The sequence below is a fragment of the Microplitis mediator genome, chromosome 5 (assembly GCF_029852145.1).
Source record: "Microplitis mediator isolate UGA2020A chromosome 5, iyMicMedi2.1, whole genome shotgun sequence".
Lineage (NCBI taxonomy): Eukaryota > Metazoa > Arthropoda > Insecta > Hymenoptera > Braconidae > Microplitis > Microplitis mediator.
The window spans coordinates 25,333,551-25,358,049 of record NC_079973.1 but is presented as its reverse complement, the minus strand read 5'-3'; the positions used below and the strand labels follow the sequence as shown (position 1 = coordinate 25,358,049).

The 24,499-nt window shown below is 30.5% G+C and overlaps 4 protein-coding genes and 1 long non-coding RNA gene across 7 annotated transcripts; 4 read left to right on the top strand and 1 right to left on the bottom strand.

The window, feature by feature from the left end:
- The first annotated feature begins 644 nt into the window (after positions 1–644).
- Positions 645–6,095, top strand: LOC130668582 (arginyl-tRNA--protein transferase 1). Its single transcript, XM_057470932.1, has 8 exons — positions 645–1,002; positions 1,104–1,230; positions 2,121–2,281; positions 2,440–2,924; positions 2,999–3,154; positions 3,818–3,990; positions 4,171–4,441; positions 4,525–6,095. The coding sequence occupies exons 1-8, from the start codon at positions 900–902 to the stop codon at positions 4,678–4,680; spliced, it is 1,632 nt and encodes a 543-aa protein (XP_057326915.1). The 5' UTR covers positions 645–899; the 3' UTR covers positions 4,681–6,095.
- On the bottom strand, positions 4,917–14,876 carry LOC130668581 (sialin-like). Of its 2 annotated transcripts, none has more exons than XM_057470930.1 (5): positions 14,755–14,876; positions 6,888–7,770; positions 6,166–6,485; positions 5,851–6,095; positions 4,917–5,334 (listed from the first exon to the last, which is right to left on the bottom strand). In XM_057470930.1, the coding sequence occupies exons 1-5, from the start codon at positions 14,822–14,824 to the stop codon at positions 5,146–5,148; spliced, it is 1,707 nt and encodes a 568-aa protein (XP_057326913.1). In that variant the 5' UTR covers positions 14,825–14,876; the 3' UTR covers positions 4,917–5,145. The 2 variants fall into 2 exon arrangements, with proteins under 2 accessions (XP_057326913.1, XP_057326914.1); XM_057470931.1 differs by lacking the exon at positions 14,755–14,876 and adding an exon at positions 8,653–8,840.
- LOC130668585 (uncharacterized) lies at positions 8,073–11,415 on the top strand. Of its 2 annotated transcripts, none has more exons than XR_008990042.1 (3): positions 8,073–8,318; positions 9,894–10,236; positions 10,319–11,415. It is a non-coding gene; the product is annotated as an uncharacterized LOC130668585 (long non-coding RNA). The 2 variants fall into 2 exon arrangements; XR_008990043.1 differs by having other exon boundaries at positions 9,894–10,545; positions 10,650–11,415.
- A 381-nt stretch (positions 14,877–15,257) lies between the features above and the next one.
- LOC130668583 (26S proteasome regulatory subunit 8) lies at positions 15,258–17,838 on the top strand. The gene is made up of 4 exons (XM_057470933.1): positions 15,258–15,432; positions 15,559–15,703; positions 16,342–17,255; positions 17,339–17,838. Exons 1-4 carry the CDS (start codon positions 15,415–15,417, stop codon positions 17,477–17,479), a joined length of 1,218 nt encoding a protein of 405 aa, XP_057326916.1. The 5' UTR covers positions 15,258–15,414; the 3' UTR covers positions 17,480–17,838.
- Positions 17,839–18,995: 1,157 nt separating this feature from the next.
- On the top strand, positions 18,996–22,672 carry LOC130668580 (cyclin-dependent kinase 11B-like). Its single transcript, XM_057470929.1, has 6 exons — positions 18,996–19,206; positions 19,353–19,739; positions 19,861–20,310; positions 20,402–20,581; positions 20,673–22,145; positions 22,234–22,672. Coding segments are annotated over exons 1-6 (2,550 nt in total). The 5' UTR covers positions 18,996–19,147; the 3' UTR covers positions 22,235–22,672.
- The last annotated feature ends 1,827 nt before the right edge of the window (positions 22,673–24,499 follow it).

Genomic DNA, 24,499 nt, shown 5'->3' with positions numbered 1-24,499 from the left:
AAATTTATAGATCAGCGTGATCACTAGATCTTTAATTATAATTAAGAATATAAATCATATTTATAAACGACAATTAAACCCGTTAAAATAATTAAAATGTACGAGCAAACGACGATCGACATGATAGCCCGGACTCAACTTCCGCCATTACGTAGCGTTCCCGCGAATTTCAAATTCCAGAAATTTCAAATATTCGCGATTTAAAATAAATGATCATTTGATATCTTTATAAAATATACTAACTACCAAAAATTAACAATAAAAACTTATTATTAAAATTTTTATAATAAATTATATTTAATTAATTAGAATAAACTTATTACGCCCAAAATTCACAGTCAGCGTCACTATTTACCGCCATATTTAAATTTTACTTTACCAGCGATTGGTAAGACTGCAACTTTCTATACCCCAGTTATTAATTATATTTTTATTTTATCAATAATTAATGTAACTAAAATATCTATAAAATAATTTGAATAGTTAAGAAAATATTTTAATTGCAAATTTTAATATTCAAATATTTGATTTGTATAAATTAAATTAATAATCAAATTCAAAACATAGTAATTAATTTTTTACCCCAGAAAAAATGGCGTCATTGTTTTTTATAGTAATAATAATAATAAATAAAAATAATAATAATGGTAATAAATAAAGAAAAAAAATAAAAAAGAAATTTCACTCAACGACTCAACTGTTTTTCGACTGTGCATAAGCGTAATGTTAATGTGTGTGATAATTAATTGTTTTCCATGATTAGATCATTTTTTGAATGACAGATAGAATAATAAATACATAGGTTGTAAATCTCTTAGTGAACTGTACATAAATATAGCGACTATTTATTTAAATTAACATTTATATTAGTAAACTAAATTAGATAATTACAATAAACCATGGCAGTAAATATGTTTAGTGTTGTCGATTATTATTTTACTGATGTTTCTCGTAAATATTCATGTGGGTACTGTAAAAAACGTAATTCCTACAAACGACATGGTAACGTATCCACTGCATTGAATATTTTTTATATTTTTCTTTATTCAAATAAAATTAAATAATTGGTAGTAAATATGTTTATTTTTATTTATATGTCATAGGTATGTGGGCGCATTCATTGACAGTTCAAGATTATCAAACCCTAATTGACAGAGGCTGGAGAAGAAGTGGATCTTATTGTTACAAACCGCACAATGATGAAACATGCTGCCCTATGTACACTATTAAGTAATTGTCAATTATCAGTTTTTAAATTTTAATTTACTCTTACACACAAACCCTTCAATTAAATCAAAAAAATTTTTTTTAATTCATAATTTTACTCCTGTTTAAAATTTCCAACTGATTTTTTTTTAAATTAAATCAAAACTTTCACATAAAGAGCAGATTTATTTTTAAAATTTCCTGATAAATTTATTTTTCAGTCGCAGTTACAACGATTTCGATATGTTTCATTTTTTACATACGTTTTATCTTAAAAAGGAACTTTTATGTCATGTTCGGATGCTTGCTCTCAGCGCATTTATTTACTATAAATTCACGTCTTTGTTTATCTGCTCTAAAACAGTTTAATTAATTCATAGAAATACAAGTAATCTGAGCAAGAAACCGGACACGCCATTAGAAAACTTTAATTTATATTTCAGACGCTTTTCTTGACCGTATTTAGAAACTTTGTAATCCAATATTTACGTTTTATGTATAAATACTATCAGTATTAATAATCTAAGTAATTTTTTAATTATACAGTTGGAAATTTAATGAAAAAGTAGTGATTTATATCACGAAACTCGAGTGTCCTATTTAAAATTTCCCGGTAATTATATTTTGTAAAAAGTTTTTTTTCAAAGCAAACTTACAAAAATTTTTGATAAATTAAAAATTACACCTGATATTTATATTTAAATTCAAATACTCTAAGAAAAAAATTATTATCACCCTATACTGGAGGAAAATATTTACAATAAATCTGTTTACAAATTTTTTATCTAATCATTATTTATTAATAGTTTTATATTTTATTACTACAATTTTTTTTTTACTACTGTGTAGTGAGATAAAAAATTCCATTCATTTGTTAAGATATTTTTAAATTTTAATTGTATATTTAATTCCAGGTGCGAAGCATTAAATTTAATTGTCAGTAAATCACAAAAAAAAATAATAAAACGCGTAACAAAATTTTTAAAAGACGGAAAAAAAGATGATGATGATGATCATTACAATAAAAAGAGAAATAAAAGAACTAAAATTCATCATAATAAACCTAATGACGTAGGTAAGTAATTATCAGTTAATCAAACTAGTTTAATTGATAAATTGATAACTATCTAAGTAGTTCAGTTGATAATTTCAATTCAAAAATTTCTATTTCTAGATAATTATTATTTTTTTAATTCGTTCCGTAAATAATAAATTTATTAAAAAATTTTTTAGATGTTTGCAGTATAATGGAGCCAGATTACGCTGAACATGCGAAAAGCAAATTTGAGATTTTGGAGACAGAGAAAATGTCTGTGGACATGGATTGTGATAACAAACGCGGTACTTGTTGTAACAATAGTCATGACGACGGTGATAATGTCAGTAACCAACAAGGAAACAATGAAATTGATAATACTCAAATGCAACCTGTGACAATGGTGCAAGATACTAATGAATATGCTAATAATATATCTCAGTCATCGTGTAGTAAAATTGATAAAAAAATTACCAGCGAGTCGACGTCGAGCCACGAGGACAGCGGACTGCCGCGAAAAGCAAAATTAATTAGAATCGAACGGGCTAGAAGCCGTTTACTCGCTAAGGGCAAGACTTTGGAAGAGATCGAAGCTTATTATAAGAAGAAAAAAGATAAAAATAAACCTAAAACCATTGATGAGTTGTTGAATTATGGCACTGATGGTGTCAATCAATTACAAGTAATTTATTTAATCACTTTAAGTAGTAATTTTTATTAACAGAGTGTGACTATAATTTTTGTTTATTATTTCAGGTGAAATTAGTGCGAGTATCCTCAGAAGAATTCATGGAAACTTTAGATGAAAGTGTAGAATTATTTAAAAAGTATCAAATCGCTGTACATAATGACGAACCAGACGAATGTGATAAACAATCGTTTCTTAATTTTTTAGGGAAGACTCCACTAAAAGTATTTATCTTTTTAAATTATTCGTAAAGTTTTACTTATTTTTCGCTTTGAAAAAATTTTGCGACTCATTTTGTTTCAATAATTTGATGCAATAGATTATTAACAAATTTTATTTTAATAATTTATTGCTACATATTGATATTTAAAAATTTTAACATCAATTTAAATTACAATGCATGATAACATTTAAAAAAAATTTATTTTCATTAATTTTGGTATCAATTAGAAGCAAAATATTTCCACAATTTTTTTTTTAGTTATAATTAAATTTATAAATATATTTTCAAAGCATTAAATGGGGTAGCGGTACCGTTTGTGGTCACTTTAGTACCAGCTTCGGACACAAAAAATTAAAATATTCTCAAGATTCTTATAGTAGATTACACCTGGGCCAGTAAAATAAGAAAAGTCTTAGATCACGTGTAATTGTTGGCGGATGCTGACAAACATGTGGTCTGAAGCTTTTTTTTTTACTGGCCAAGGTGCGTATACTATTTTTCTGCTCGACGAAACCGGAAAGTTGCCACTTTTCAGCCGGAGGGCAAAAAAATTATTTACTACTCATTGATTACTTCCAATAATGTAATGTGTCCACAAATGGTACTTGTACCCAAACTATAATTTTTATCTTCACCTGTAAATTAATAAAATAAATTTCAAAAGCACTGGAAACCAGAATCGGGGCCGCCACTGGGATATGGTTCATTCCACCAACAATATTGGCTGAATAATAATTTAATGGCTGTTGGTGTGATAGATATATTACCTTCATGTGTATCAAGTGTTTATTTTTTCTACGACCCAGCGTACTCTTTTCTTTCGCTCGGTACTTACAGGTAAAATATTCCCTCATTTAATTTTTTCTCAGACCAGCAATTAGTCATAGACATTTTAAGTCCAAACCATTATCTTTTTATCTCCGCATTAATTTTTATAAATCGTAAACATTAAAAACCAATAGAGCTTACGTAACTTTTTTATTTTAATTGACCGTAAAAAAAAAATTATTATTCCAGTTCTTTAATGGAAGTACGCTTGGTAAGGGAGTTAAACAAAACAGTACCCGATTTAAAATATTATTACATGGGTTATTATATTCACACAATTCCAAAGATGCGTTACAAAGCTAAAATGCGTCCGTCAAAATTGCTGTGTCCTGAAACTTACAAGTGGTTTGATATCGACAAATGCATACCAAAACTTAATGAAACCAAATACTCGAGACTTAATGATGATCTGGATGCACTTGACGAGGACGGTATCATTAATTCCGAGGCGTTAATGCAGGTACTGTTATCTACAATCTATTTTTTATGTAATTTTTTATTTTTTATTACAATAGAACTAATAAAAATAATAATTAATTACAGGTTCGTGTTTACTATCGTGGAAAAATGACATATCAAAATGTAAGAGGAATAAGGCGGATGTTTGGTGATAAAAAAGATGACAGTAATGAAGTTAAAGAATACGCAGAACTTGTTGGTAAAAAATGTGCTCACAATATGTATCTAGTAAGATCTTAATTAATATAATTATTTACTCAATAATAAATATGTCTATAAATATATATATAAGTCGGCGCTATTGTTTTGATGACTAAAAAAAATAATTAATAGAAAAATAACAAAAAGAAATATAAATTTTTATCTGTTACTTATTAGATTATAATTAACGTAATAAGTGTCCTTGATAATAATACTCCGTGAGTTTGTTACAGATTGGGTATTATTATATATATAGCTATATAATTGTATAACGATAATTTACCTCGTGTTATATAAGAAGAAAACTATCATTCTATACTTCCTGTCATACGAGTTGGATTAAAAAATATAAAAATATCAGCATCAAACTATTGACAATCCACGACAAATTACGAAATTATTTTTTATCATAAATAATATTTTACTGACCCAGCGAATATTTAAAAACTTGGGTTCAATATTCATCGACATAAAATAATAATCAATCAAAGTATCAAATTTTTTTTAAGTTTTTGTAGTTGATGTTGGTTCTGCTTGATTAGTATTTATGGCAGCAAGTCGACTGGGGTCAGATGATCGCACTTCGTTCCAACTTTGAACTTCCCCGCTTCCACCGATAATAAATATTAACATACAAACGATGCAGACAATGGCGCCCATCCAAAAAAGTATTTGCCATTTTTCAATAGGATGCTGGTTTAAAAAATATACCCAATTATTTTTTATAATTATTTGTTATTTATATTAATGACAGCGTGTGATATTTGCGGCATGTGCATTAATCACTAATTAGCTTTCGTACTAAAAGTATTAATTAACGTAGAAACGAAAGTTAATTAGTAATGAATGACGGGATTAAGGACAAAAATCCTCAAATGTCGTACTGTGATTTGCAATTAATATATTTATTAATTAATAAATATTAGCGAGTGATATTTGAGCGATGAAAAGCAGCCACAATTACTCGATTACTTTCCGTGCTATAATTTTTACTATACAGTACAAAAAGTACTGAGTAATTGGAGTCTCCAATTAATTTTCTAAATGCTGCTGAAAAATATTCAAGCGAAAAAAGCGATTGCAAGTTCTCGAGTTTTACCTGTACTATAATTTTTTAATTTTTATAGCACAAGTAAATTGTAATCAAGGTCTTGTAATTTGCGTACTGATACATGAAGCTGTAAATAATTAAATAATAAAAATATTTACCCCCCACTTGCCAGCAACTTCTTCAACGATCGGGGATATCATAATCCCTGACAGTGATCCGACCGTGTTCATAATACCGTAAAGAAACCCGGCGTAATTAGGCGACAGATCTTGATTGTTTGATAAATTTGAAATGGAGGCTGCGCCATTGAACCCGAGCGCGAGAATCAGGAAAACGTTTGCCCAAACTAACGAGCACCCGAGATAGCCGACCACTATCAGACAAACACCCGGCAGTAAATGCGCTGAAAAAAAACACACAATTATCTTAATGATTAATATTGTTATTGTCATAACAAACAAGTAAATATTTACAAAATACAGTAGCGCACTTCCTCAACGCCGTGACAGATATAATTTCCTTTCGTTTAATTGTGTCACCGGCCCAACCAAACACGAATGCAAATAAGACCCGACTGGCCCACGGTAATCCTGACACCACTCCGCCTTTTGTCAGCTTGAATCCCAGGGCTTTAGTTTGGTACAACATCATTCCGTTTTGATAGAAAAATAGTAAAAATAAATTTCCAAAGTGACAAAGTACCAGACAAATAAACGGAATCGATGTTAGTATTTTTAATAGCGGCGTATTTTTGAATGACGGCTTCTCGACATTAACCGTTCCCGAGAGCGATCTAAAAATCAAAGTTTACATTTTTAGTTATAAATATTTATAAATATTAATATATATCATCGTTTCAATAGAAAACCGCCAACTCTAGTTTTTTTTTAAAAATCACTTTTTTGCATTTTCTGTCGACAATCGTAATACAGATTTTTAATAGTTGGCTTAAATTTTTTTTTTAATTTTCCGCCCAACCCCGACAAAAAATGTTAGAGGGCATCGATACTTTCAAAAATTAAGATTACAAAAATTTTTTCTCTGTACACTAGTAAAAGTAATTATATCCTGAACAAAAAGTATCTGCTTATTATGCACATCAAATTTTTTTGTTAAAAAAATGACTTTAGCTTCTGTATAATTTGCGGAAATGAAGTCGGTTTTCTACTGAGGACGATATAGGCGACGAACTTACTCAATAATATACAACTTCTCCTTTTCACTGATACTAGGATGTTCTTCTGGTGAGTCAAAAGCCAAAAACCACCAGAACACAATCCACACCATCATAATCAACGCCGGTAAATACCAGCCCGTTTCCCAATTTATTTTCTCCGCTATGCTCGAAATAATACCGAACAAAAATATTGAACCAAATGTCCCGCCCTGTAGTGTCCAAACAAATCTTCCTTTTTCATTTGGCGGCGACCATTTAGCGACGAGCGTATGACACGCGGGAAAAGTGACGCCTCCAGTTAAGCCGATTATTACTCGCGACAAAAGTAAGACAATCCACGACAATTGAGCGAGAATCGGCGTAGCCAACGATACGAGACTCGCGATAATTGAGGACCAGAGAACGGCCCTACGTGGGCCAAATTTCTGGGCCAGTACACCGCCGATAAAATTACCCGGTACATTACCCCAGGCGTAGGCGGATATCAATTGACCGCGGATGAAAGGCGTCCATTCGAAGGCCGCGTTTGAGAATAAGTGAAACCCTGCCCTTTTAGATTGACGCGTGTCCAGTAATAAAGTATTTGTGTAACTATTATTTAAATTATCTAAATTATTTGACAGCGAGCCCACTTCTGTTTCATTTATTTTACGCGGTAAAAGTTCGCGTGAATAATTAACATTTTTAATGAATTCCTCAGAAGAATCTTCGCTGTCAATGAATACAGATCGTCGGGATTTTTGATTCTCAAGACTTACACACGCTCCGTGTGATAATTTTTTATCTTCAAGAGTTTTTATCATTGGGACTGCGAGAATACTCATTTGTAATCTGCACATATAGTTCATCCAACAGCATGTAAACATCATGATACAAATTACCACGCGTGTTGGTAAACATTCTGTAAATTATTAATGTTAAATAATTACTCATATATTTTATCAATTCAAACATTTAAAATAATTAGTATTCATTTTTTATCAACATTTTATTATTTTTTTTTAATTCATCGGATCATTTCAGACGAAATAAATAGATTAGATATTTTGATTGATGAGAAATTTTTTTTACTCACTCCGAATCATAATTAATATTTTTTTTTTTATTACTCTATTATAATTATTATTTAATTATCGGCGCAAGTGAAATATGATAATGTCATTTGAAATTATTTATTAAAGAAAAAAAAAAAAAAAAAAAAAAACTATCAATGTTGATTACTATGCCAACAAATTTTTTATTTAACATGGAGTCAATAAATTTTTAGTATAGAAAAATTAAAAAAAAAAATTTCATTTAATTGTCTCCTTATTTTTTAATGCAATAATTTATTACGTAATAGCGATCAGTCAATTTAAGAAAACAGTAATAAATGGACGATAATTGGTACTACCTTGTATTTAACTCGACATTTATGATTACGGAAATTTAAGACTTAAACTATAAACCGTAAGTTAAAAGATTTGTTGGGAATTTAATAAGATTACACTCGTATCAAATATTACGGCATTGAAAATTAAATAAAAGTCGATATGTTATGTAAAAAAAAAAGAAAAAATATATTAATTTATCTCATTGATTTTGAATGAATAATTTTGAAAAAAATACGATTTGTTAAAATAAAAATTAAAAAAACGTTTAATTGACTTAGCAATAAATTAATCATTAAAATTAATGAGTATATTTAATGAATTGATTTTTTTTGTCAACTGTTTAAATAAAAAAAAAATAATTTTTTAAAAATAAAATTTAAATTCAATGGCAAAATATTATGCAAACTCACGTGGCTTAAATTTCTTCAAAAATTTTTTGTACATCTTGTAAATAAACTTTTGTAGTAAAACTTAATGATTAATTAAATTAAGTATGTTTAGAAAAAATAAATCTTTAAAATTCAAAAGCTCAATGACGTTGAAAATCACAATAAATCCGGAAAGCTAAACTTACATCAGCGGTATGTTAATTCTGATGCTCGAGAGCTAACTGAGGTACATTTGCATCCGGTACAATGGCTCAGCGCACGTTTCGTACCTGGTGAGGATACGGGTGGAGGTAATACGGGTATACTTCAGTAACAATAACAAACTTTTAATGTATGGATACTTTGAATTTTTGAAAATCGCTCCGTAAGATTCGCGATCCAAATCCACTTTCAAACGGAAATTTATGAAATGGAAGTTGAGGAAGGGCAGGTAGAAATTTTTGAAAATAATCATCGAGTACACGATGGCCAAATCCAGGCCCTCTATATATTTTGTTAATAAAATTATTTAAAAAAAATTTTTTATTTTTACTTTTACTAAATTATTTATTAATTAAAAATCAAAGGGACGATTTCTAGTATTTTTTATTAAATATTTATTTATTTTAAAGTCTGTACAAAAATTTTAATTTTTTGTGGCATATAAATTTATGAAATATAATTTTTCAAATTAAAATATTTGTGAACTTGGAAGTAAGTAATTTTTCAGTTCTTGTGTAAGTACACTTGCATTATTTACAGTGCAGGTCACAATCCATAAATAAACAACAGAATATTTTGTATAAATGCTCCTTGGAACCATAAATATCTCAAGTAATTTTGTCAATTTGACTTTTAAGTTTTGTCAAAATTTAAACGTTTCCAAGAAATTCATTTGACTTATGGCCGTAAATGTATTTAAGTAATTTATGTCATGTTAACTTTTATATTCATTAGTAAAAGTAAGTACAAGTACATATATATAATACCCGAGTCGTTGATAGTAAATGAAATATTAAATAATTAATGAGTTAGTAGAAAATTTTCAAGTATTTCCTTTAAATGATCCATTTATAAATAAAATTATTAGTCATCTCATGACATTTACGTGCAGAACTGACACTTTATCGAAGTTCTATAAATATTAATTGTCATATAAGTACGACAATAAAGTATCAATCGATACACGATAATGAGCCCGCTGATATTTTATGTGTTACTTTAAACCACTTGTTTAAATGGATTTCGATTATTAATTCAAAAAATTTTTGGTAATTTCCCAGCGATGGAGGAGCAACCACAATTATCCAGTACCATTTATACTATAGTTCTATCTAATATAGTATAACTGGCCTTGAGTAAATTGGAGTTACAAGTTAGTAAAGACGATGTTCTAAAAAAATTGTAAAAAAAATTTTGAGCAATGACCTAGCGATGAAAGAGCAACTGCAATATCTAATGTAGTACAAGTCGTGTCGAGTATAATTAGAATTACAAGTTAGAACTGGTAATAATCCAAAAAAAATTATGTAATAAATTTTGATAATCGATGATTTGTGTCCCAGCAACTACAGTCCCCCGAAATCACTTATACTATAATTATATTTAAGAGTATAAGTGAGATCGGTGAGTAAGGAATTACTAGAACTGGTAATGCTCTAGAAAAAATTATGTAATAAATTTTGACAACCAATGATTTTTGTCCGAGTGATGAAGGAGCAACTACAACTATCCAGTACCAGATTAGTATTATAATTATATATAATAATATAAGTGGCACTGAATAATCCTAATTACAAGTTAGTACAGACGATGATCTAAAAAAAATTTGAGCAGTGTCCTAGTGATGAAGGAGCAACTACAACTATCCAGTACCAGATTAGTATTATAATTATATATAATAATATAAGTGGCACTGAATAATTCTAATTACAAGTTAGTACAGACGATGATCTAAAAAAAATTTGAGCAATGTCCCAGCGATGAAAAAACTTCAATTAATCGAGTGCCGGCCGAACTGATATTTTTAATTTTTACAGCAAAGCGGTACCAAATTATCGCAGTTACAAATGTTGATTGTCATTAGCAAATGTCCAAATAAAATAATTAATGATGAAGAGCAGCTACAAATACTTGAATGACGCCAGACTGAAATTTCAAATTTTTTTAGTCCAAGCGATTCAAGTTTTCGGAGCTACAACTATTATACTTATAGGCAATTAAATGCTGAAAAGAAAAATATTCAATGCGATGAAAAAGCGACCACAATAACCAGTATTGGCTTAGCTTATTTTTATGAATAAATCAAGCCAATACCAAGTAATTGGAGATATAAATGTTGATTGTCATTAGCAAGTGTCCACAAAAATAATTAATGATGAAGAGCAGCTACAATTACTTGAATAACGTTAAGACTGAAATTTCAAATTTTTTAAGTCTAAACGTTATCAAGTTTTCGGAGCTGCAACTATTATACTTATAAGTAATTAAATGCTGAAAAGAAAAAATATTCAATGCCATGAAAAAGCGACCACAGTAATTAGCACTAGCCTTACATTATTTTTGTCAATAAAGTAAAGCAGTATCGTGTGATTAGAGTTATAAATGTTGATTGTCATTAGCAAATGTCCAATAAAAATAATTAATGATGAAGAGCAGCTACAAATACTTGAATAACGCCAGACTGAAATTTCAAATTTTTTTAGTCCAAGCGATTCAAGTTTTCGGAGCTACAACTATTATACTTATAGGTAACTAAATGCTGAAAAGAAAAATATTCAATGCGATGAAAAAGCGACCACAATTACCAGTATTGGTATATTTTATTTTTATGAATAAATTAAACCAATACCAAGTAATTGGAGTTACAAATGTTGATTGTCATTAGCAAGTGCTCATAAAAATAATTAATGATGAAGAGCAGCTTATATATAGTTTTATAAATATATATTTGTATAAAAACATTGGCAAAAATTATTAATCAAAGTTGAAAATAAAGTAAAGCAATGCAGAAGCTACTGCAATTGATTTGGTGATTCCGAAAGTTTTTATCATCACACTTTACGAAAAACCAAACAATTAAAGTAACTGCTGTTGAAAATTATTAAGTAAAGCTGAAGATGAAGTAAAACGATGAAGAAACAACTAGAATAATTTGGCACTACAATAACTTGGTACTAAGCACAATATTAAAAATTAACAAATTTTTATTTTTCGACTGTGGATAGTGTCCATGTTATTGAAGCAACAGGCGTTGAAAATTATTAATAAAGTCGAAGATAAAGCAAAGCGATCAAGAAGCCACTGCAGTTTATTTGGTTCCAGGTATAGTTCTTATCCTCACACTCTGCCTAGAACCAAATCATTGAAGAAACAGGTGTTGGAAATTGTTAAGCAAACTTGAAAATAGAGTAAAGCGAAGAAATAGTTACCACAAGTACTCGATACTGGGCGCAATGTAAATTTTTATCGCTATATTGCGACCAGCCTCAAGTTATTGGAGTTACAATATTTGAAAATTGTTAAACAAACTTGAAAATATAGTAAGCGAAGAAGTAGTAACCACAAACACTACATGCCAGGTGCAATATAAATGTTTATCTCTAAATTGCACCCAGCATAGAGTTATTGGAGTTACAAATTTGAATATTGTTAAACAAACTTGAAAATAAAGTAGAGCGAAGAAGTAGTAACCACAAAAACCAAATGCCAGGTGCAATATAAATTTTTATCTCTAAATTGCACCCAGCATAGAGTTATTGGAGTTACAATACTTGAATATTGTTAAACAAACTTGAAAATATAGTAAGCGAAGAAGTAGTAACCACAAAAACTCATACACAAGGTGCAATATAAATGTTTATCTCTAAATTGCACCCAGCATAGAGTTATTGGAGCTACAATATTTGAAAATTGTTAAACAAACTTGAAAATAGAGTAAAGCGAAGAAATAGTAACCACAAATACTAAATGTTGTGTGTCATGTAAATGTTTATCTTTAAATAGCACCCAGCATAGAGTTATTGGAGTTACAATTTTGAAAATTGTTAAATAAACTTGAAAATATAGTAAAGCGAAGAAGTAATAACCACAAAGACTCATACACCAGGTGCAATATAAATGTTTATCTCTAAATTGCACCCAGCATAGAGTTATTGGAGTTACAGTATTTAAAAATTGTTAATCAAAAGCGATGAAGAAGCAACTGAAATAATTTGGCGGTGCTAGACTATAAATGCTCTCATCTTTATATTGCTAACACTGTCCAAATTTTAGAGTTGCAATTGTTTCAAATTATCAAATTTACCTCGAGATATGACTGCAAGCACCACTGATTGAAGAAATAGAATTTAAAAAGTTTAATAAATGTCTTAATTATTAAATTTAAATAAAATCTGATGAAAAAAAAATTAATTTATCTACTACTACCCGCACTGTAATTTTTTTTCATTGGTACGGTTCACGGAGTAATAAGTTTTTGAAAGCACGTTGTTGTATGCAATTGATGTGAATTTCTGAGCAAGCTATGCAGAAAATTTTTAATTAATTAATTTATAATTTATGAACTTGTCTGGTTATGTTGTTCGGTAGTGAGCCGAGTACTTCAAATAAATTAAATTATAATTTGAAACACGCGAATCAAAAAATGAATTACTAATTTAACTATGAAGACTTAAAATTTTAATTTTAAAAAGTGATAATAATTTTTGAAAGTTTAAGATAATCAATGTACGGTAACTGAACGCGAGAAATAAAACTTTAAGGGCTGATGTTAAAATATCTTCTTTAACGGTCGCTAAATTCAAGCTCTCTATTTTAACAAGTACTTAGGAGACTTGAATATTACGACCGTTAAAGAAGACGATCTAAGGAAAACTAACTATCGGGTCCCAGGTCTTCAGTTTATAAAATGATCGAAGGATACCCCAGGGGTAGGAAAAAATAAGCCAATAAAGTTAAAGGACTGTCATTCGCGAAATTTTACTGGATAAATTAGAGTGTAAAGTAGGGTCGGAAGCAGCCGATTGGTTGTTACAGAAAGTGTAGGGCAGAAAATAGGGAAGAAAGAAATGGCACTCAATTCTTGGTATTGCAAGTACACGGACTTTGGGCTACTAAAGTATTATCTAAGTTCCGGGGATTAATTGACGTCAATACTTTGAAACAATGTAATAAATATTGGGAGAATGACATAGTCTCTAAGTATAATTAAAGAGTGCATGTTTGCTGAGTACTAAAACGATTTCTTCGCTGAAGATTTGCTGACGTCTAGTCATAAAGGATTTGGAGATTCCGTATGATGATAACGAATAACAGTAATCTCTTAATTCTTAAATGAAAATAAAAGTGACATATGCAATGACGATGAGAAATTTATTTGTAAAACTAAGCTTGATAGTTTCAAATGTTCAATTAGATAGATATTTACTTTATTGTCGCTTAGAAAATTTTTTCAGAACAAGAATAAAGAAAATAATTTATTGACAGGATTAAATTAGAGTATTTAGTGTAATTATTATTTATTTTCTTGGAAATCGATTAAATTATTTCTTTGAAAATAATTTGTAATTTTAGTAAACTTGAGGGAGAAGTGAAAAGCAGAAAAAAAAATGTTGTTTATCTTACTAATTTTAAAAATTGAAAATGAGGTACATTTATCAGGAAGTTTCTAAATAATTAATTGGAATTTTGTAAAATATAATCATTTATCTCGTTACCGATTTCAAAAGGACTTACATTTTTATTCGCGCTTTTGGCTCTGAAAAAAAATTTTGAAAGCCGCATGGGCGCATGACTTAAAGTGCATGCCCTTTTGGAATTCAAAAATTTTTTTTAAACTTTATAATAAGTCTCCAAAACGATTTGTAATAAGAATAAAAAATCATAGGCCTTCTTTGCTTTAAAAAGATCCCCAAAATCAAAAAGGCGAATAATAATATGTCTTTTTGAAATTAGTAACGTACAGTAAAAATTTGTACATTTTTTTCTTCATTAACTTTTCTCTGATAAAGATGACATGTACGATAATATTAGATATATAAAATATATATATCCTAGGGCGAAGAAGGAATTATTTCGGGTTTTTACTCCAAGTAGTGATGAATACTAATATTTATATCGTGGATAGTAAATAAATGTACAAACTTTTTTTTTCTTTAGGAAAACCAAGCAATGGCGTCTCTTCAAATCCTTGTTCGTCAAACTGCCTCGGCATTTTAATATATTTATTATTAATTATATCTAATTAAAAAATTTTAACCAAACAACTGTAATATATTCAATAAAATTCAACAATTTACTTTTGTATTTTAATAAAACTATTATTTTATTTTATTTATTTCGATTGCATAAATTATCAATTTTAATGTCAAAGATTATCAATCCGCCATTAATTCGTATTGAATTATTGCAAATTATTTTTTAAGTTATTTTACATAATTAATTCTAACAAAAAATATAAGTGATAAATTTTCAAAAAATAAATTAACAAAATTTTTAATTTTCAGTTGCGTGATTTAGTTTTATTTGTAAATTAAGAAATTTAAAAATTGGCGGGAACTTTTGAATTTAAAATTTACCATGAATTTAATTTTTTTTTTTCTCAAAGTTTGTCAGACTGAAGTAACTGAACAGTGACAAGTCTTTTTAGATTCCTTGTCCATGTTAATGTCCTAGTCATTCTCAATCATTTTTTCTTTTACATATATCATGTATTAAATTATAAATTAACATATTTACTTGGGTAAACAAATAAAATAATAAATAAAAATATAATCAACGACAAACATCATTACGGGCGACAAAATGACGGCCTCGAGTAAGGTAAATTTTTTGTATATTCAATGCATTATTTGCATCACAAAAGTTTGGTTAACTTTTCAATACCACTGTCTTTTAAATCAAAATCTTCATATATTTATTTTAAATAATTTAATTTATCATTTTTAGATGGAGGTCGATGATAAGGTCGTGAAGGGTGAAGGTTTCAGACAATATTATATCACTAAAATAGAGGAATTACAATTGATTGTCTCAGAAAAGGGTCAAAATTTGCGTCGATTACAGGCTCAGCGTAATGAACTCAACGCTAAAGGTAATTTTTTGTTTTTATTACGTTCATATTTTGCTGCAAATATATTTTATTAATTACAAATACTAAAACTATAGCAGATATCTCATACTTTAATTACTTTTATAAACAAATCAGATGATCCGAAAGTTACCAGACAATCAACAATTTTCGGATTTTTTTTCTCTAAATGAATTACAAAAAAAAAAAAAACTAAAAATATGCACATGTAGAAAATTTAAAAAACTCTAAGTGGTATTTTTTCGAATAATTTTTTTTTTGTTTATTTGTTTCTTGAAAGAACTTTTTTTTAATTTCCGCTACTCAGTTTCATATTAATAAATATAAAAATAAAGTTCAATGCCAGTCTTTCAAGCCGGGTATTTTTTTTCCGGACTTGAAGTAATATTGCTAGTACATCTATTAATATGAATTAATAATATATAGATATACCAGCAATAATAATTAAAACCTCTTTTGAAAAATTGGCGCTTAGTTTGAAAATATAATTGTTTAGTACTTTTTAAAAAACTTAAATCAACTGGAGGCTAATTTATTTTATTTCTGTTAATATTATTATTAATTACCATCAAATAATAACACAATTCTCTATAAAAATATATGTTTAATTATTAATAATAATTGATTGTTTGTTATTACAGTGCGTATGTTACGTGAAGAGTTACAATTACTCCAAGAACAAGGTTCCTATGTCGGAGAAGTGGTCAAACCAATGGACAAAAAAAAGGTTTTAGTAAAAGTACACCCGGAAGGTAAATTTGTCGTCGATTTAGACAAAAACATTGACATCAATGACGTAACACCAAACTCACGTGTTGCCTTGAGAAATGAGAGCTACACACTCCACAAAATTCTTCCCAACAAAGTTGATCCGTTGGTATCGCTGATGATGGTTGAAAAAGTACCCGACTCAACCTACGAGATGGTCGGAGGTCTTGACAAACAGATAAAAGAGATAAAGGAAGTCATTGAATTGCCGGTCAAGCATCCGGAATTATTCGACGCTCTGGGAATCGCACAACCTAAGGGTGTACTTTTGTACGGGCCACCCGGTACTGGTAAGACTCTGCTCGCGCGAGCAGTAGCTCACCACACAGAGTGCACGTTCATCAGAGTCTCCGGATCCGAACTGGTGCAGAAATTCATCGGAGAAGGATCGCGTATGGTCCGCGAGCTGTTCGTGATGGCCCGCGAGCACGCGCCGTCAATTATTTTCATGGATGAAATCGATTCGATCGGTAGCTCGCGTATCGAGTCGGGTTCTGGAGGTGACAGCGAAGTACAGCGTACGATGTTGGAGTTACTGAACCAACTTGATGGTTTCGAAGCAACTAAAAATATTAAAGTTATAATGGCTACCAATCGTATTGATATTCTTGACCCGGCTTTGCTACGTCCTGGTAGAATTGATCGTAAGATTGAATTCCCGCCACCAAATGAAGAAGCCAGACTTGATATTTTGAAAATTCATTCAAGAAAAATGAACTTGACACGTGGAATTAATTTGAGGAAAATCGCTGAACTTATGCCTGGGGCTTCCGGTGCTGAAGTCAAGGTATACTTTATTTTTACTTACAATTAATATCTTTAATTTGAATTTTTAAATCATTAAATTACTATTGTTTTTTTGTTTGTTAGGGAGTTTGCACAGAAGCAGGAATGTACGCACTCCGTGAACGCCGTGTTCATGTCACTCAAGAAGACTTCGAAATGGCTGTTGCCAAAGTCATGCAAAAAGATTCGGAGAAGAATATGTCCATCAAAAAATTGTGGAAATAATTTTTTTACCATTTTTCTGACTGTTTTCGTTACAAAAAATGAGTGTCTGTGTAGCAGACATCAGATAAATTTAAAATTATAAATGGAGTAAATAATTGAAAATGTAATTTTTTTTTTTTTTTTTTTTTTTTTTTTTTACAAGTCGCTTTGTGACATCTAGGTCATCGGCGACTATAAGTTAAAAAGGAGTACTCTATATTGTTGGAATCCATTGCATATGATAATTTCAAATTTGTCTGGTGTCTGCTACAGTTACGCTCATAATAAAAAAAAATACTTTTAATAATTAGTAATCATCTTTTTTTTTTTTTTGTATTTCAAGTCATCATTATCAATAAAATAATTACTATAAAATAATATTGATGTGTATTTGATGTTATTGTATAATTAATTAATTTTTTTTATTTTTATTTCAGACAACAGACTTAAGTTATTTCATGAAACTGAAGTTAGCCGAGGTCTAATAATTTTTGGATTTATCTTTCATAACAATAAATTTAAAAAAAATATATTTGAAAAAATGCACTAGTAGTTTTTTCAATTTTCTACATGTGCATTTTTTTAGTTTAATTGTTTTTTTAATTAAATCGTCGAAAAACATCCAAAAATTGTTAATTGTCTGTTAACTTCAGGATCATGTTATTTCTATAATTTAAATTTAAAATAATCATTGCCAATAGTTTCAGTATCGCATTAATTGTGATGTTTAAAAAAAAATTACTTAATTTCAGCCCTGTCGGGGTAATTTGAACCCTTGACAGTCTTACAGAAATTTTTTTATCACCGGATTGGGTATTAAGCGTCGACACTTTGAACTGATGGACAAAAAAATTTTTAAATTTCGCGGCAAGTTGACATTGCGCTGCACTACTCAGCAACTCTTTGGACCGGGTCTAATATCTTCTAAATAAGATTAATTAAAATCTTTCCGTGAGAGAATAAACTTCGAAAATCTCCCACTACCTATTATTTATAAATTGCCCATGCGCAAGTAAAAGTAAGAGAAAATTGAGTACATAAAATACCCAGAGTGGGAGTAAAAGCCGAAATTACCCGAGGCTACAGTTTGGCCAAGAAAGTTTTTCACTTTCTAGTCTTTCTGTCAGCCCGAAGTTAGCAGACAATTAAGAATTTTCGGATTTTTTTTCAAATCAATTACAATAAAAAAAAACTAACAATATGCGCACCTAGAAAATTGGAAAAGTGACAGGTGCAAGTTTTTGAATATTTTTTTTTTTTCATAATTTACCAATTTTAGTAAAATTCAAAAATTATTAGACGTCGGCTAACTTCAGTGTCATGGTCTTTCTATTGTCATCCCAACGAGAGAATGCACCTCGGGTGTCGTCGGTTTTTACTCCCACTCTGGGTGTTTTATGTGTTAAATGTTCTCCCACTTTTCTGTGCGCATGCGCAATTCATAAATGTTCGGTGGTGGGGGCGATTTCCGAGGTGCATTCTCTTAGTGGGACCACTTTACGCAGTCGTACTTTGAACTTTAAATTTTCAATGCGCAGTCATTAGTCTCACATAGAAACCATAGAAACCGCCTAAATGTGTTTGTTGTAATTTGTAATCGTTTGCCAACGAATCAAATTTATAAAAATTAAATCTATTATTATATTTATATAGTTATAAATAAATAAGATAAAAAAAAAACTCAATAAAATGGATACTGATAACGGGAGAATAAGACAAAGTCCGATGAAGGACACTGAAGATTTCAGGTGAGTTGATTTTGAGGTTATAATTTGATATTTTATTTTTAAAAAAATACTCAGTATTTAAATAATTATAGAGTAATACTGGATGTATAGTAATTGATGTTCTTTGATAGATAGACAATTAATACAAATAATAAAATCAATAACAGTTTCTCAGAGGAAGAAGGAGGTGATACTGCGGACTCATTGGATATTAAACCGCCACAAGCAGCATTACGTTTGCGAAAATCAAACTCCTCTAGAAGACGTGATAAGCATGGGGAGAGACGCGATAGGCGCGATGACAAAGATCGCAAGTCGCGGCACCACGACCGCGAGGATCGACGCAGAGAAAATAAACACAGGCACCGCAGACACGGTGTGGAGTCCGCCTCTGACGGCGGCGGCGGTTCCAAGAGGGAACGAGACAGATTAGAACGAACTGATAGACTGGACACTTACTCTCGCAGTGCTGCTGCTAGTGAAAGAGAGTCTTCTAGATATGAGAGGAAAGAAAGAATCACTGAAGATCGTGTCCTTGAGGATTTACGTTCCAGGTAAATTATTTTTACAACTTTTTCTTGTCTGTTTTTAAATTAAATAAATAAATATTTATAATAAACAAACATTATTTTTTAAAAATTAATATATTCAATTAAAAAGGAATTTCTTTTCAAGATTATTGGACAAGCGACGCGAAAGACGAGATGATCCCCGAGACTTACGTGATTTTAAGTCTGAATCACGGCGCGAGTCGCGTTTGGAAGAGACCCGCGAACCTCGAGATCGTCGGGAAGTCAGAGTTGAAGATGCGCGGGATAGACGAGACGAGATACGCATGGAGGAGCGACGTAACATCCGGAGTATCGATAACTCCCCGTACAATGAGTGTGAGCTCGTGGAAGAGCGACCGAATCGGGAGAAACGCCACAAGAGAAGTCACAAGCCCGACAGGGTAAGAGATAAAGACAGAGAACAAGACCGCGAGCGCGAGTACCGCGAAAAACAGATTCCGGAGTCGATGATGGAGGGCATTGAAGACAATAGAGAAGAATTGAATTTAAATGATTCGCCTGTGGAGGTGAAAGATCCGAAAGAACTCATGGAGCAGGAGTTACGCAAAGAAAGGTACTATTTAGTTCTGTACTGTCTCTACTTATTGGAATTTTAAATTTTAAATTATTAATGGTGGGTTTTTTTTTGTTATTGTTTTTCGAAGGTTACTTGAAGCGGATCGTGAATTGGCGCGAAGAAAAGAAGCTGCGAGACTGGAGTTAGAAGAGAGAAGATCGAAGAGAGGAGAGAAACGTCCCCGTAGTCCTGACCCACCAATCTTTAGATTGAGCGACGAAAGCCTCAGTCCTGTACAATCTGATGACGACCAGTCGAAATCTTCAAAGTGAGTTTTTATTTTTTAAATTAAACACTAAACTTGTTATAAATAATTTTGTCAGCTACTAATTATTAAAATATAAATAATTAATTTATAGATCTCAAGATAGAAATACCTCGGACGAGCGCCAGAGTGTCAAAGATAAATCATCAGATAAACAGACTTCGGACTCATCGGACTCGAGTAGTGACGACGACGAGTCAACCGACTCGAACAAAGGCACCAATGACGACTCTAATGACGGCTCTGATGATTACAGTAATCCGAGTCCACTGTCCGTCGACCGTCTCGTCAAATCAGATCACTCTGACGGCGGATCTCCAGGCCGTGTCGTGTCAAACGGTGCTGCCAAGGAACCTGAAGAAGTTGCGGTAGAAATAAAAGAAGAAATAGAGCAGGAGTTACCTCCATACTTACCTGCAATCCAAGGCTGTCGTTATGTCGACGAATTCCTGAGTTTGAATCGTATTGAAGAGGGTACTTACGGTGTCGTTTATCGAGCACGTGATAAACGGACCGGTGATATTGTCGCGCTGAAAAAATTGAAAATGGACAGGGAAAAAGAAGGATTTCCCATCACTAGTTTGAGGGAAATAAATACGCTGCTGAAAGCGCAGCACCCAAATATCGTTACCGTCCGAGAGATCGTTGTCGGCAGCAACATGGACAAGATATACATCGTCATGGACTATGTGGAGCATGACTTGAAGTCCCTGATGGAGACGATGAAGCAGAAGAAACAAAATTTTTTACCCAGCGAAGTAAAGTGTCTGATGCAACAATTATTGAAAGCGGTGGCGCATTTACACGACAATTGGATACTCCACCGCGATTTGAAAACTTCTAATTTGCTACTGAGTCATCGGGGAATTTTAAAAGTCGGTGACTTTGGATTGGCGCGCGAATATGGATCACCATTAGGTCGATACACGCAAGTAGTCGTGACTTTATGGTACCGCGCGCCAGAATTGTTACTTAACGGCAAAGAATACAGCACGCCGATCGATATGTGGTCCGTCGGCTGCATATTCGCCGAATTGATACGCATGGAAGCTCTATTTCCCGGGAAATCGGAGATCGATCAGATACAAAAAATATTCAAAGAACTAGGATCACCAAACGATCGCATTTGGCCAGGTTACTCTAACTTACCATTAGTATCAAAAATACCTTTTGCTCAATCGTATCCAGTCAACAATCTGCATCAACGATTCCGCCTAAAATTATCCGACAATGGAATGGAATTACTGTGCAAGATGTTGACTTACGATCCAGCTCAACGCATCACCGCCGAAGACGCATTGCAGCATCCCTACTTCACCGAGTCGCCGTTGCCAATAGAACCGTCGATGTTTCCGACCTGGCCAGCCAAGTCCGAGCAGAAAGACAGATCCGCTGTCAAGACAAACGCATCCCCGAAACCACCAAGCGGCGGCAAAGAGTACAAACAACTTGGTGAGTACGACGAGGCTGAAATAACTTCCTCCGTCGATGGTTTCCACATGGGTCTCATGGAAAGTGGCCGTCGTAGAGCCGTACCCGCTGGCGCCGGTTTTCACCTCAAGTTTTGGTAATTATTATTTATATTTTAAATCATTTCTCCTGACAATAATAAAAATAATTAATAATAATTTAATTTAATTTTAAAAATTTTTCAGATCCAAATGGAAAATGCATCGACACCTTACCCGCAACTCGATTTTACTTAAGTGTTAGTGTAATATAATTATAATAATTAAATATTATAAGTCTTATTTTTTATTGTACAGCAAGTAAAAAAAAAAAAACAAATTAATTGACGTTTACAAAATTTTAACGCGGTATCTTTTCTACTGAGGTTAATTATTTTTCTACTACTAGTTAATTAAAATATATACGTAAATTGTACAAACAAGATAAACAAATTTAAAAACGTGTCAATATAGGATAGATGAGTTGGCGTAATAATTTGTAAAATACTTTATATTAAAGTGTAATTTATTGTTGGTATTGGAATAACATATCGAAAGTTTATTGACATTGTTTGCAAACAAGGTAAAAACAAATTAAAGGAATGATTGAATTTATATATAAATATATATATTTGTATTATAAAAATAAATTAAATGACTGTTGGCATTTACATTTGTGTTCTTTTATTTAAATATCCTACAGTTTTTAGTAGTTTCTATAGCGGAAGTGGGTTTGAAAACCCAATATTCCGATTCAAAAAAGACTTTTCTAATACTAATATTTTTGTCATTAAATAAAAAGGATACGCGGGTATATTTATATTAAAAAAGTTATTACAGATAAAAATGAAATATTTATTTAACATTTTTGACATTTATTAACCATTCAAAATAATCAAATCATTGAGTTCTTTTTTTTTTTTCTGTACAATCAGCCGCGAAGTGTAGATTTGTATCAGAGAAGCATCAGCTTCAATTTTATCAAAACAATAAATCATAAAAAAAAAATATTTTCAAAAATTGCTCGAGGTTTTGGGTTTGAAATCCCCGGCACAAGCTGGATTTCCATGGAGCCAATCAGAGAGCAGAAGGGGTGCCGTGATTTTGTCCGAATGACTGTAATATTACAGAAACAAAAATTGTAGATACTTTTTAATGTAGTACTACAGTGAGAAAGATTACATTGCGAATAGAATTCAAGCAATGAAAGTATTTGATTGAGAAGAACATACATAGAATAATTTTAGTTTAAATACCATATTATTAAATCTATATGACTGGTGAAAACGGTACAATAATAATACCAACTTTCAAAACGCGACACTATCTTATAATTGGAGATTTTTTACGTCAAACATATAGTAAATAAACAACGTATTACTTCCGTTACCTAAGTTCGTAATTCAATTAGAAGTAGTTACGAATAAGAATTAATAGAAGTTTAGTAAATCAATTTGTAATTAAAAATGATTTTTTGGCTAGACATAAAAGTTAGAGTATATTGAAAAGGTAACAATATGCAAAGCTAAATACACTTTAAACTATACTTATTGGGATGTTGCAACAATTTATGCTAATAATAGAATGAAGTAAGATATTTACAAGTCACATTTGTGGAGAGAATACTAGTTTACGCCCGGGCATGATTGAGCGATAATACAAAGATAATCTAGACTCTGTACACGTCAATCTTTACAATTGATACCGACTGCTGTAAATTGCGCTTTTATGTTGGTAAGTTAGATTTCGAATGATAACTCTATGAGATAAGATAAGATAAGATAATAATAAAAAACTAAAACAATATAAATTCATTAAATATTTAAAATTTTTAATTACGGTACAAATTTATTTTAAAAAGTTGTTAAACACTTTTATCGATGAAACTGATTAAAATAATTCTTAAAATATAATATAATTTTAATTAAGCATACAAAATTTATAACATCAAAATAATTGTATACTTGAAAATTTATTAAAAAATAAAAATTAAAGTAAAAAATCATGTACAAAATTTTATTTTTTCAATATTATTTTACAATTTAAATTGTCATCTTCTAGAAAATTGTTAAATTTGTTATTTGAAAATTGAAAAAAAAAAAAAAAAAATATTCTATTTTGTTAAATTTTATTAAAACTAATGTAATTTTAAAATGATACTCAAAATAGGGGACTTTAGAATTTTTTTTTTTTTTAAGAAGTAAACTTATTTTGTTTTATATTTGGGCTAAAAAAAAGTTTTATTGCGCTTATTTTTGAATGTTTTTTTTTTATCACAAGCACTTGTTTTTAAAAACTAATATAGCTTTAATTATTATTTTAATATTAGTTCTTTTTTATCAAATTATTTATTTTGAGCATTTAATTCTTACAAAATATTACTAATCACTTACAAATAAAAGTAAAAAAAAAAAAATTTGATTGTTAAAGTTTTCTCGACTTGAAAAAATGCTGCTGGAGTTTTTTTTTTTTT